Raw genomic sequence first — 13,338 nt, 5'->3', positions numbered from 1 at the left:
AATGTTGTCTTTAACGCGTTTACCTTAACGAAAATTATGCCCGCAACTATTTGTAATTAAGGAGCACTGCTAGTATTTACGCATTTATGTTATGGCTCAAACAGGCATAATCTTCTTTTTGCTGAGCAATCATGTAAGTATGAATTATTCTACCAGATTTAGTACTTTGTAAAAGTCTTGTTCAGAAATTCGTTCTAACTTCTTTCCTGGCGGCGGGTTCGAGGAACGGACAGGTTGACCAAAATGTTTACGCTTAAGTAGCCCAAGAAAGACTATCGTCTTTATTTAACTATAAAAATCAACGTACAGTAGCCTTCTATGGTGAGAAGAGTAGTCTTTTCCTGAACATCTGTAGGGAGGTTACACAATATCAGAACAAAGCACGGACGTAAGCAAGGCACGATCTTTTTTCATGAGGGGTTTATCATACATTACACCGGAAACCACTTACAAATTTATGAACACAATATTTGACAAATTTAGATAAAGTGACCCATAGGGAAAACAAGAGATATCAAACTGCCCAGCGTGCTTGATGACCGCTTCAGGAACTTCGTCCATCTTCTTAGTTACATAATCCGTCAACTATACCCACCACGTTGGAGAGCAGGGTTGTAGGTGCACAAATTGTTCACAATAAACTTACACATTACGAAACGTATTAGGAAGTTCTCGAAAGAAGATAAATCCAGAAGGCAAATTTGACAGTCCCGCGACACAAGGTGATGCTCAAAGTTGAAACACGTGATTTCGTTGATTTGGCAGCGAGGACAGTTACTATTTTATACCTAGACTACAGTCTACGTATACTAGTGGCGCTGTGTGTGGTGTCTGAAATACCCGTTCATGAAATCGTTCAGTATTATCCGCCGTAATGGCTTCGCCGAAAGCCTGATTTTAAGCAAAATAGAAAATATTTGCATTCGCTCAGGAATTTATGCACCAGGTATAGGGGCATAATTTTTCTTAAATTCTGGTGCTGGAAAATCTTCACACGAATTAAATTAGAAAGCGAACTCGTTTAGCTAAACCAAAATTTAGGTCGAAATCGAGTGAATGTCTCTGAAGCTCGCAATTCGCCCGACAGCGCTCAACTGGCGCTTAGGGTGCTGTCGCGTGGAGTCGTCGGCGGGCAGCGTGGTGAAGATGTGTTCAATGGGCGTGCCCGCGGTGCGTTCCTGGAAGCGCTTGTCGAGCCTCTCGGCCTGCTCGTCGTTGAGCTTGGCCTTCCAGTGGCGGCGGCAGCGCAGGCAGTTGAGGTAGCAGCTCCCGTCTCGCAGGTACTCGGCCGGCGGCTGCCGGTGCTCGACCTTGGCCGACCCGCCCTTGGCCGACCCCTCCTCGGCCGCAGCGCAGTCGTACGTGCAGAGAGCACGCAGCTCCTTGAGTCGCTGCGCGTCGTGCACCAGACGCTCCGCGGCGCCACCCAGGAACTCGCCAAGCTGCACCAAGACCTGAGCGAACACGGCACGCTTGCTACGATGGCTACGCCTGAACGGAAGCAAACAGAAGTAGCTCCTGAAGGTGGTGGGTCTATAGATGGAAGTTGCTGAACGATTGCGCTCGCTTTTGATGCCCTTAGATACTTGCACTATAAGGCAACGGCACAGGCCACCGCCCCCCCCCCCCCCCTCTCCCTCCCTTGCCCTTGTTTCAACGTGCGTTCATCTGAATCCACCCCTGCCATCACCATTTTTCGGATGGACTGGCGGTGCTCAGGACTACCTAGCAGATTTAGCACGACCACCTGATGGGAACAGGAATTAGAGAGAAGCCGAAGTGGTTAAAGAATAGAGCTGGTTGGATTTCTGGTATAAATTTTTGTATTCTTCTTACCTCGGCTGGATTCGGGCATACTCTGAACTACGTTCGCGTGCGCTGTTAGAAGAGCCTGTCGACTGCGCCAATCATATCGCCGCTAGGAGAGTTCAGATGTAAACAGCCTACTCCTGGGAAGAAAAGGTGAAATATACCTATAGGTATCAGCTATTTCACTGACAAGCAAGTTGCTTCCCATGGCTTTTCAAGTCCATACGTCAAACACGTATGTAGATAAATGTGCTCTTGAACGCCCTCAAGCGTAAGCTGCCCGGTACTAAATCCAGCCATCACGTTATGTAAATTATATTTGTCAAGTGTAAAAGAGGAACTTAGCAGGGATATCTCAATGGAAATAAGTGAAACATGCTCATCTAGTCTTGTAACATGCTTCTGGCGTTAAGTGGGCGCTAAAGAAGGATCGTCATGAGCAGGCTCGCAGCCGGACCGGGCCGCATATCTCCAGCGTGGCGTCAACAATGGATGACAATGCGCAAGATATCGATAAACGCGGCATATGGGTCGCGTTTTATTGCGCCCTTTCTAGCGCACCAAAATTAGTGCCCACCCTAAGTTCAATAGAACCTGAAACAACTGCTTTTGTAAAGACACTTCAGATGTGTATACATCCCTAGAGCTCGCGTTTATGCACTCCCTTACATACAAATAGCGACAACTCGAAGTTCAATGTCCGGGACCTCTGCACTTGCTATAGCGACGTCTACTGCGCCGCTGGCTTTGTATACGGGTACCTTGTAAAGTAATTAGAACGATTGGGGCTTTCCAACTGCTCTGAGGAGCATTGAGGCGGTCCGTTAGGTTAAAATATTTTCCCTAACGGACCAGGATGCAAGGCCAAACACGGCGGAAAATTTCGCTAAATTTCATGAACTCGTGTTACAATATTTTTAACGGTTACTGGGCATGCAGTATTTGTGGTAATATTAAACTTTAATTTGTAAATAACACAAAAGTGGGCCAAAGTAGCATGCCCAGCAATATTTCGAACACGACGTCGGATATCTATGGCACGAAATGCGAGTGCCTCATCCTCAAGGAAATTATCTTGACAGGCCCTCCTGTGATTATGTTCCTTCTCATGCAGTCGGCGTTCTGAAAAAGCCTACAGGAATAGCCGTCGTATATCTTATGCAATTTTTAACGCGAGAGTTGCGTGACAATTAAACACCTTTGAAATAAACTGCCCTCGATCACCGAAGTATTATCGCCATGCCCGGCTTTCCTTCCTGCACTGCGTCAAACTGTAAATTTACAATGCATTATTTGCATCGCACATAAACTATTGTGGGGACTAGGACCAGTAAGAACAATGAAACAAAAATTCTGGCGTCTCAAAGAAAATGATCCGAAATGTCACCAATATTCCGCATTTCGTACCAACACAAATCATTTGAGTAAAGATTATCAAAGTAAACCACTTGGACAGGTTTCGTATTTTAAGTTCATTTGTTTCAGCATCAAAGGTAATAAAAACTTAACACCGCTCTCATCTCTGACAGCAAGGGACGCAGCACAAAACAACGGATAGTGCCGCGATTCCATACTGATGATAAATATCACTAACATTCCCATAATTCTAAATGAACACAAGCATACTGTTCTCGGAAACAGTTGTGACATTACTTCGTAATCTTGTAGTTTGAATCACTGATGCAATCCATTGCTGGTATTTTGTGTTTGTATTGTTTTGCCGTTGTTTTATGTCTTCTGGTGTCTAGAACTCTCTCTTTGTGCTCATTTGTACAAGTTGCTAATTTCGAATGCGTAGTCCTTATATAACGTTGCAACTTCAGCTTATTGTTGTGTACAATTATGTACGAAGGATGCACTTTTTCGTTTTATTTTGCTATGAGTGATGTTATTTTTTATGTTCTTGAGCCCTACCAATTGACGGTTTCCGGGACAATATCAAGCTGCCTTAAGCATCTTCTAGCCCGGAAGAGCGTCACGTTTCTTCTGGGGAAAATAAAGGCCATTATTACTCAAAACCAACTATTAAAAAGATAACTTAGTTCAGAGCATGCTATAGTAACAATTCCGTTCGTATGTCTGCTTCACATCTTGCCCATACTGACATTCTTAGGTCACCACTTAAACTCTTAACTATTCCGTTAGTGGCCTTAGTCTCGTGGTTATAGCCCGCTCCAAAAGTTGAACAATGTCTCCGAAATCGTTGCGTCACCAAAGAAATGACAAACCATCAACTCTGCTTTAAAGAAACAAATGTTGCCGTTGAGCAAAGTCCATTCTGATAACACAGAAAACGTGCGCAGGTACGCGGTCTTCAAGGAACAAGAGAGTGCCTGTAGTTCATGAGAGTGTTCGTCTGGGCATGTTGGTGGGGCATTTCAAAAGTTTAGTAGCGCTGACAGAGACTATAGGACGAAGCGAGTAGAGACACCCGGAGCGCGTCGTGTGTGTCCACTCGCTCCGTGCTGCTCTCTGAGAGCGCTAGCAAACTTTTCAGTGTCTATGGGTTGCGTTTGTATACGGCCACATCATGGGCGGCTCTAACCTTGTCGAAGTTCCTCTTGAGGTTCTCCAGGAGGACGAAGAAGAAGTTCTGGCTGCCCTCGTGCTCCCACCATGAGGCGAGGTGGTCGAAGTAGTCGTTGTCCTCGACCTGTCCCTTGAGGAAGCACTCGAAGTACTCCTCGAAGGTGGCGTCCTTAAAGCGGTAGTCGGATGCCCTGGACGTCATGTGGTCGTACAGCGACAGGCAGCAGTCCCTGTAGTTGCGCACCACGTACACGTACTTGGCCGCGCGACTGAGGCGGAGCTTCTTCGCCGGCAAGTGGGTCCTCAGCCTGGGGCGCCAAAAACGCGCACAAGCTGACTGCTGCGGCAGAGCTTTCAGGCCCTTGTTTTGTAACTGCCTGCAAACTATTCGCGTAGTCATCGATCACTTAAGAATTTATCATTGAATATGAGGTATGCCAACCTTCAAACAAGAATTTTCCCCCGTATGCGTATATAGATAGCGTCATAGTCACGTCAGCTTTACTAACCAGTGCATTACCGTCGTTAGATTCGTTGCCAGAAGGAGCCATGGCCTTGGGATTACTTACATATACGCCTTAGAGAAATATAACTGTCAATAAGTTAGATTTGAGTTAAGGATTTCACGCCGTATCAGTAACGCTATGAGTGAACAATCGGTGGGGGGGGGGGGGGGGTACTCTCTCGCTTGTTAGGGGGCACGTTCTTCTCAATTCATTCGAAAGAGGCAGTCACTTTGATTTGTTTATTTTTGAAATGTGCAATGCATTCCTGAGTACCCAATCAGCTTGAAAATTCTCGCGTACGTTTATGGTTGCGCGCGCGCGGACACTTTTTTTTTTTGCGCAGCACGAGGTCGCGGGTTCGATTCCCAGCCGCGGCGGCCACTTTTCTGATGGAGGCGAAAAGCAAAAACGCCCGTGTGTACGAGATTTTGGCGCACGTTAAAGATCCCCAGGTGGTCAAAATTAATCCGGAGCCCTCCACTACGGCGTGCCTCATCGCCTGCGTTGCGTCGGCGCGTTAAACCCCACAATCATTCAAATCAACACTTTTTGCGCATATCTTAAAAAATAAGCCGCGCTTGTTATAGTACTGTGAGTAGAACCAAGACATCACGCGTTCAAATTCGGGATTAGTTACCCTGCCACATGCGTCAGCCTTCATATCGGTTTGAACGGGTTTGACTGATTGTAAGGTTTAACGCGCCGACGCAACGCAAGCGATGAGGTGAACCGTAGTGGAGGGCTCCGGATTCTCCCACAATGATGCAGTTGAGTGCCAGAAATTGTTTTGTGAATTGTGCGCATGTGAATGTGTTTGATGCAGGCATTGAAAGCCTCAAAGAACTAAGCTTAACGCGGCAGCAGCAGCCCAGAACAAGGACAGGGTGCTACCGTCATCAATGTGCGTCTTAAAACATCTTCGCGTATTGGTTAGAATAGAGTGAGTGCCATATACAATTTGTGCTTATTTTTTCTATCGCGTTTGCTGATATTTTCACTTCAATCAGTACTGATGCCACCGTATCTTTGTGACATTGTGGTGTAAAGTAGGTAGCATAGGAAGGCATATCCGCTGTTTTTTTTCGCATGTTGTGTACACTAACGTTCCGCGCAGCAAGATTTCAGCTGCAACGAATCGTACATCACACACTACGGCACGAAATGGGGGAACCGCTGGTGCTTTTGACGAACGAGGGAGTATGGCGCACGCGATCGTCATACCTGCGCGGCGGAGCGACGGCCTCGACCTTGCGACCCAGCTTCTCGAGGAAAAGCACGTCCCCGGACAACTGCGCGTAGTCGGCGGGGGGCGTCCCGTCGTGGGTGAGCGCGTAGAGGAGCATGCTGAGCCAGACGTCACCCGCACACGGGTACGAGGTGACGAACACGTCTCCCGGGTACGGACGGTACATGATGGCGAAGAGAACGTCGCTCACGTTCGAGTTCCATGGCTCCAGCACGCCCTGCACCTCGACGAAGAAGGACTTCGTCCTTTTCGGGGATGACGAGGATGGTGTGCATTCGGCCATACGGCCACCCGGCCTGGGCCGACGGCTGGCGCCCGGACCACACCCCCCGGCCCTAGCTGCGCCAAGCAAGCGGCGCTGACTGGAGCTTGATGGTGATGGCTATGGTTGATGATGATGTTGACAGTGGCAGCTTCTGGAAGCGAGTCATACCCTTAGAGAGGGATTGGCCAGGATTCGATTGTTCACTCCGCTTATTTCAACCTCAGTGCTAAAATAAGAACGCACTATCCCAAAAAACACGAAACGAAATTCTTCAAAACCTCCTACCACCAAAGACCCCGTCATCAAAAGCCACCGCACTTGCAGTTGGTAGGCGTCTTGATTTATTCCGTACCCCTTGGCTGCGGCCTGTCTCATACGTAGGCGGCCAGTCGTGAGGAAAATAAGGAAATATGACAAATGGCGCTTTAAAATGAAAGATCGGGAGAAAGCGCGAAGGGGAAAGAAAATTACACCATCTTCCCGTAGGGGAACCCTGGGTAGTATGCGTAGCAGCCATGGGGTCGACTGAATTTCCCATTAGTTTTCAGTTTGTCGTTTCCGTTGACGTTCAGCTTCGCGTGTCTTCGTTGCGTCAGTAGCTTCTTGACGTAGTTTGAATGAGTGAAGAACATAGGCGCGTATGTAGCACATGCTCCCGTCTCGGTTTGTAGCGTGGTGGGAAGAGCGCCACGTACCTCTCGTTGCGGGCAGAGAGTCGTGAGATCGAAACCGGGCGCCGCCTAACTATTTCTTTTTATAGTGGACTGCGCTGACGTCATCCCGAACGCTGACGGGACTGAAGAGACGCACATGCGCAGTAGAGTGCGTACGGCGGACAACGACAACAAGGGAGGGAGGGACGCAGCCCCGAGCATGAGATGCTTCGCATCTAAAAAGAAACAGCGCCGGAGAAATGCTGCAATAAGAAAGCGCCGCGGGATCACCAGGCCGCGCCAACCACGAACTTCCGAAACTGGTTTTGCCGACACTGCTATCGTGATTGGCCTGTACTGCCTACATGGTGTCACGTATGGCACAAAACTGCCCAGCGATTACTTGCTGCGGAAGAGGTTTGCTCCAAAACAGGCATGCATCGCGTTTCGTCATAAAAACAAAGCGTAAAGGAACATAGAAATAGGTTACATGGAAACGAATGAAAACAATATAAAAAAGGAAATTAAAAGCCGTGACACGTGGGAATGCCTTAAAGCGAAAGCTTCCAAGCAAGATTGGTTCGAGTCCCGAAACCTTGGTTCGAAACCTCGGTTTGAAACCTTGGTTCGAGCCACTGTAGTGCTAATATTATTTTTTTCCATGACCACTGTTTCTGTTTTACTGTAAATTGTTCTCTTAGGTCCATTCCACGCGTTCTTTTCGCAAATAAGGGTGGTTTGGTATACACGAGGTCGTCTTGCGGCGTCTCAACACGCCTGATAAGCACTATGTATCGTACCGGAATACGCGGGCTAGTACCTACCTGTGAACGAAATATCTCCACGGGAAAGGTTGATCGCATTGCATTACCAGAAAGCAGAAAAGAAGAAGAGGAAGCTAAGCTAGTCCGACGGCAGCTCTACTATCGTCTTCGTCATCATACCCGTGGGCCTGCAAGCACAGGCGTTCATCAACGAACGCTCCCTCGGAAAATTCAAAGCGCACGCAATGGGCTGCTTTCCAGTGAGTATCAGAACGCGGCTATTTTACACAAATGCTGTCTGTGCCCGGAAGAAGCACGGGTTGCAAGGACATCGCGTTTTCTTGCGATGCTGGCCGGTCGTATTCAATTAAAATAAATGGCGCGTAGAAGGATGGTGACAACCTCGTCCTGTCTACTCGTCTGTGTTTGTCCCGTCCATTGGCGCCCATATTTCATATTAAGCTGTGAACCAACTGGCCCAGCAAAGGTCGCATAGACTCTTGCTTTTGAAGTCGTCACCAGTATTGTGGGAAAGAAGTCTGCCACCGGGCCATTGGATAGCTGAAACAGGGGTACGTAAAGTTCCGTGAGATTACAGTAATGTTGTACGTGCGGCAGCTGACGTGAGTGTGGTATTTTACGATCCCTCGAACGAAAGCCGTGTTTATAATTTTGAACAACCTGAGTTTCTGAAAATGATGCGCAACGCTAAATTAGGTTGAGTGCATAACGACAAAGGAAAGAGAAAAACGTAGATTGGATTCAGCTGCGTGATTTGAAGGAGGCTTGGGAGGAGACAAGCCTGGGGCCGCACTTTCCCCTCTAAACGGAGCTTAGCGGTGGAGTTCATTTAACAGAGGCTGAAGACGTTATACGTTTGTGGAGTGTGCGTGCGGATAACGACTTCTACGACGTCATGCACACACAATTACAAAAAATGATTTACCGAGTCTACAAACGTATCAAAGTACGTTGTTTTATGTGCTTGTACTTTTTCGTTGAAACAATCCGCCCCCGGCCTTTGGTTTGACAGAAACATTGCACCTATCCTCCCGGATGCCACTAGGATTTAAATTTTAAGCGATATTGCTTGAAACTAACTGCCAAAGAAGATAGAAAACATAGGTCTTGTGACCAACTATGCGTACATCTCGCTACGCTTGAATAGTAAATGTGAAAAAGTAACAGCTTGCAACAATCCCCTTTTGATGCAGAGGTATTTAGGTTCATTCCAGTTACCAAAGTTCTGAAAGCGGGCTCAGCGGCTTTTTAACACGGAAGTGTTTTATGCCGGGATCCACCAAGATCTGACTGGCGTCATATCCGTCACGGAAATGACATCGCCAGAAAAACACAGCTGAGCCAGGATTTGATCCGCGTGCTCCGCCGCCGCAATAGGAGGTGCCAGGCGCTTTACAGGCTCCGATACTAACTGAAGCACAGACAGCCGTAGGAACGCGCCATATATCCTTCCTATAACCGCTTCTATTTCGGTGGTGCTGCCGTCTAAGAGAGGTAAAACGAAGCAGTGCATCACGATGCTAATGAGAGCCGACAGATGGCGCCAGCTGAGCTCGCCGCAACGCAACCGTCTGCCGTACACTCCGTGGAGCAGAGACGCAGTGGTTGAACATTTGCGAAAGTGACGCGCCAGCAGGTTGTCGCTTGCAAGCACACGTACAAGACAGCCCCGCAAATCATGCTTTTTCGCTGCAGCAGACCGTGAGTTCACCAAACGCTGGCAACCCGTTCGCTTTTGTTCGCATGGTTTGCGAGCGCGTGTGGTTTCATTCGGGTTTACGCAGTGCTCCGGCGTGTACAATCCAGTGTCTGATGTTGATAAATCTGACGGTGCCATACCGAGGAAATATAAATAGCCAAGTGCAAGTTCATATCGATGTAGAATAAACATTCAACTGATCCTGTGAAGACACATCTCACTTTCGTGTTTTACCGATTCCTATGAAAGAGGGATCAACCACATCTTTTGCAGAAACGCGGGGAATATTTTGTGAAAAATTATTTTGTGATAGCGAAAAAGTAAACCTTAGTTTGGTTCCAGGTAGCTCCGTAAAAGTGCATTGTATAGACGTACAAGGCCTCATCTCGTATTGGTCAGATTTTTTATGATAATACAAGAATAGCTTGTTCGAGTATAGCTTTAATTAGCGTTTGACGAGCTTATCTCCGCTTAGCTAATGTTATCAACTTCTGAGAAGAACAGGCAAGCAGGCAGACGTTTCATTCATTAATTTACGGTAAAACTTTCCTGAAAAAGGGAAGCCTCTTTGAAATAATTTTTTGCTACAGTAGCAGGATGCATAAATGCCGTTTTCAAGCCGCTTATTTCCTTGCTTCTTATTGGTCGGAACTTCAATACGGTGTTCTATTCAATCCCTTCAACCATGTGCCCTTCTTTCTCTATCACTCTGCCGTTTTCGCTGCCCCATATTCCTCCCTCCAGATTGAACCTATTGTACAAAAATACCTTAATTTTGCGCCTATAACCCACCCGTGCATATAATAAGCCCCCCCCCCCCCCTCTTCAGCCCGCCGGAAAAGTAAAAAAAAAATCCTCGCGTATTGCCCGCACATTTGATTCAATAAAGGTTGTGCCATACCAAATGCGCTGCTCAAGCAACACAAACATACTATGTAGACAGAAAAGGCGCATATTTAGCATGTAGAATACACTGACTGCAAGGCGAAAGTCACAATTCACTTAGTGTCAATGCTCTCGCTAGAGCTATTACTTGAGCTGGAGTCCTCAGTGTTGTACGCAAGGTCATCTTCACGGCACAACGCGCAGTGCCGTGAAGCTGCACTGAAGAAAAAAAAACCCCGTGTATTATCCGCACCTCTACTTTGCCCTGAAATTTTCGCATTTTTGGTGCGGGTTATACGCTCGAAAATACGGTAGTTCAGCGGAAACCGAAGCATCAGGCCAACTCCTCGTACTTTGTGCCGTGAACTGACGTGATCATTCGCCGAGGTGTTACTCTGGGAAGCCACTGAAGACTGACTTCTGCATCTGTAAGTACGAACGAATCAAGACAATCAAAATTCCTAGCTGATCTTGGATCCGTTTCTGCCGTCCTCGGTATCACTCCGTCCCTCACCTCAACACCTTCCTCCTTCCTCCTGCTGCCCAGGTGGCCTGAATGCTTGGAGCATTGCCCCACATCATAGGACGAGCTGCATCTGCGTTTACGAATTGTGCGTATATCGCTTTATCGGTCCGTCGTGCCCGATCAACGCAGAGAACCTTGTGAAGGCATTAAAAATGTCATAGCTCGGCCCCAGGTCATTGGTTGCGCTTCGAGCGCATACGGCTTAGAGTTACTCGCCTACTAGCAGCACTGCTGCCGCATGGATACCATACCGGCCGAGATACGACCTGTCTCGCACGGAGATGATGCTCTTTTCAGCGCGGTGAAGCGACACTGCGAACAGACGCTGTGAATGGAGAGTTATTTTTGATCACGTGCATGTGTTCTTACCTGTAAATTTTAGTGATAGTAAAGTGTTTATAGGTGCGACCAGGTTAATAGCCGTACTCCAAATAGCTTTTTATTAAATTTACCCGTAATAACCACTTAAATCGACTAGACCTGGCAAGTATTTTCTCGTAGTCATCGCTACTACCGGTGCTTGTGTAGCACTGTACCATGACAGCACTGTACAGGTGCCGTCAAGGGTAATTGGAGCACGGTCTCGTAAATCTACAGGGATTTCTTCCAAAAGCTGCCTTGCTCATTGGTATACGTTTATGAGTCCTCCCTAACCTAAAAAGCTTCCTGTAAACCGGTAATGGCTGTCATGAAGCCAGTTCACAAATCCTTGTTCCAATTACTTATGACGGCACCTGTACACGGTGTCCCCAGAACGTTCATTTCGTGCCGACGGCCCTATACCGCCACATTCGTAGAATAACATTCAACTCAGTATAAAGAAAATGCGGTATCGTAAAAAAACAAACAACCGTGTCAATACAACGGCTGAACATTCCTTGTCAAGGTTTTTACCCATCTGTCGTATTTGCAAAGAATTCTATACGCCTCGAGCGCGGCCTGTAGGGGCGCCACTGAAATCCCCCTACCGGCCCGTTTCGAAAGCAGCCGCGGGAGTGTCCGGCCCGCTCCCCCCTGTCGCCGTTGCTTTTGCGGCTCGTTAAAGACTGCGATTTACCGTTTTTACGCGTTAGAAATACGGAATAATGTGGAGCAGGCACTCTGTTTGCAAGCGTGGTGTGTTTACGATAGTAAAAACGTTTATGACGCGATCTTAGTGTGGTAAATTCGATCGGTGTGAGCGCCAGTTGTGTGTCACAGGCCAGCGTCCCGAAGCCGGCATATGCATGAAGCTGATTGCGATTCCGCTGCCCTGAAATTTAGTGGCAGTGTCTCCGTAAGCCGTGTTTCCGCCGATGGCCATGTTGCGGTCATACACACTGTGATGTAAATCGACTTTGTGCGCTTGTATAATCTAGCGGAGCACTTATACCTGACAGCACGCTTATATTGATCACTACCCTAAACAAGCCAATGCGGCATAAATTTCACAAACATTTTACGAAAGAAGTACGATGGATAATGCAAAATTATACTCGGGAGTCAGCACACGACGACAAATGTTAATGCTGGGTCCTCTTGTCCCGAGGTGAGCGCTCGCAAAGATAACACTTATCCTCCACGAGAAGCGCGGAGACGGGCTTATAGAGTAATCCGCTTCCACGACTAAACTCTTCTTCGAAACATCGTTATATGACACGGGGAGACTGCAGAATCTAGCATAAACCGAAATCAGAGAGCCTTATCAGATACCACACTCTTCAACGAGCCCGTGTGTACAAGATTTCGGCGCACGTTAAGGATCTCCAGGTGGTCAAAATTAATCCGGAGCCCTGCACTACGGCGCGCCTCATCGTCGCGTCGGCGCGTTAAAACCTACAATCAATCAATGAACTCTTCCAACGACACCTCGTATAGCTTGTGAACTGCCTACCCTGTGTTCAAAAAATGCGTCCGCAGAGTGATCAGCCGTTCGTTGAAGGCGAAAAACAAACAAAAAGTGAACACACAGCTTGTGTGTGTGTGTGTGTGTGTGTGATTACTAAAACGTTTGTTCCTTGATTTCGCTCCGCATTTGTAAACAACGACAGTTGAACAGCCCCCTCCTCCCTAGCCCCCCCCCCCCCCCCCAATGTCTTGCAAAATATCACTGCATTTCGCATCTTGTTGGTCTGAATAGTATACCTTGCTTAAACGAACGTCTTTAGCATTTCAGAAGCTGCGCTTTGTTTTTTTCATTCCCGTACGAGTATTCTATTTATTCCTGACTTGCAGACGATTCATTTTCCCGTGGTTTCATTAACTTATACCTTCATTAACATATACTGAAAGCTTGCTTGGGCACATATTTGACAACGCACAGCCTTTGAGTGTACTTAACATTTTCGCGTGGCTTATATTCCCATAAAAGGCACAAGTTATTGTCAGCTATTGGGTTAACCACATCCCCGAAACATATTTTTCCACGACGTACATATTCGAAGCAAAGCCGCATT

The 13,338-nt window shown here is 47.3% G+C and overlaps 1 protein-coding gene across 1 annotated transcript; it reads right to left on the bottom strand.

Annotated features, from left to right (window-relative positions):
- Positions 1-505: 505 nt before the first annotated feature.
- Positions 506-6,447, bottom strand: LOC144167630 (sulfotransferase ssu-1-like). The gene is made up of 3 exons (XM_077696825.1): positions 6,066-6,447; positions 4,355-4,646; positions 506-1,454 (listed from the first exon to the last, which is right to left on the bottom strand). The coding sequence occupies exons 1-3, from the start codon at positions 6,371-6,373 to the stop codon at positions 1,038-1,040; spliced, it is 1,017 nt and encodes a 338-aa protein (XP_077552951.1). The 5' UTR covers positions 6,374-6,447; the 3' UTR covers positions 506-1,037.
- Positions 6,448-13,338: the final 6,891 nt, after the last annotated feature.

This window comes from Haemaphysalis longicornis, unplaced genomic scaffold (assembly GCF_048455015.1).
Source record: "Haemaphysalis longicornis isolate Haplotype H1 unplaced genomic scaffold, Haemaphysalis longicornis Haplotype H1 scaffold_2, whole genome shotgun sequence".
Lineage (NCBI taxonomy): Eukaryota > Metazoa > Arthropoda > Arachnida > Ixodida > Ixodidae > Haemaphysalis > Haemaphysalis longicornis.
This window is presented reverse-complemented; position numbering and strand designations above follow the sequence as displayed.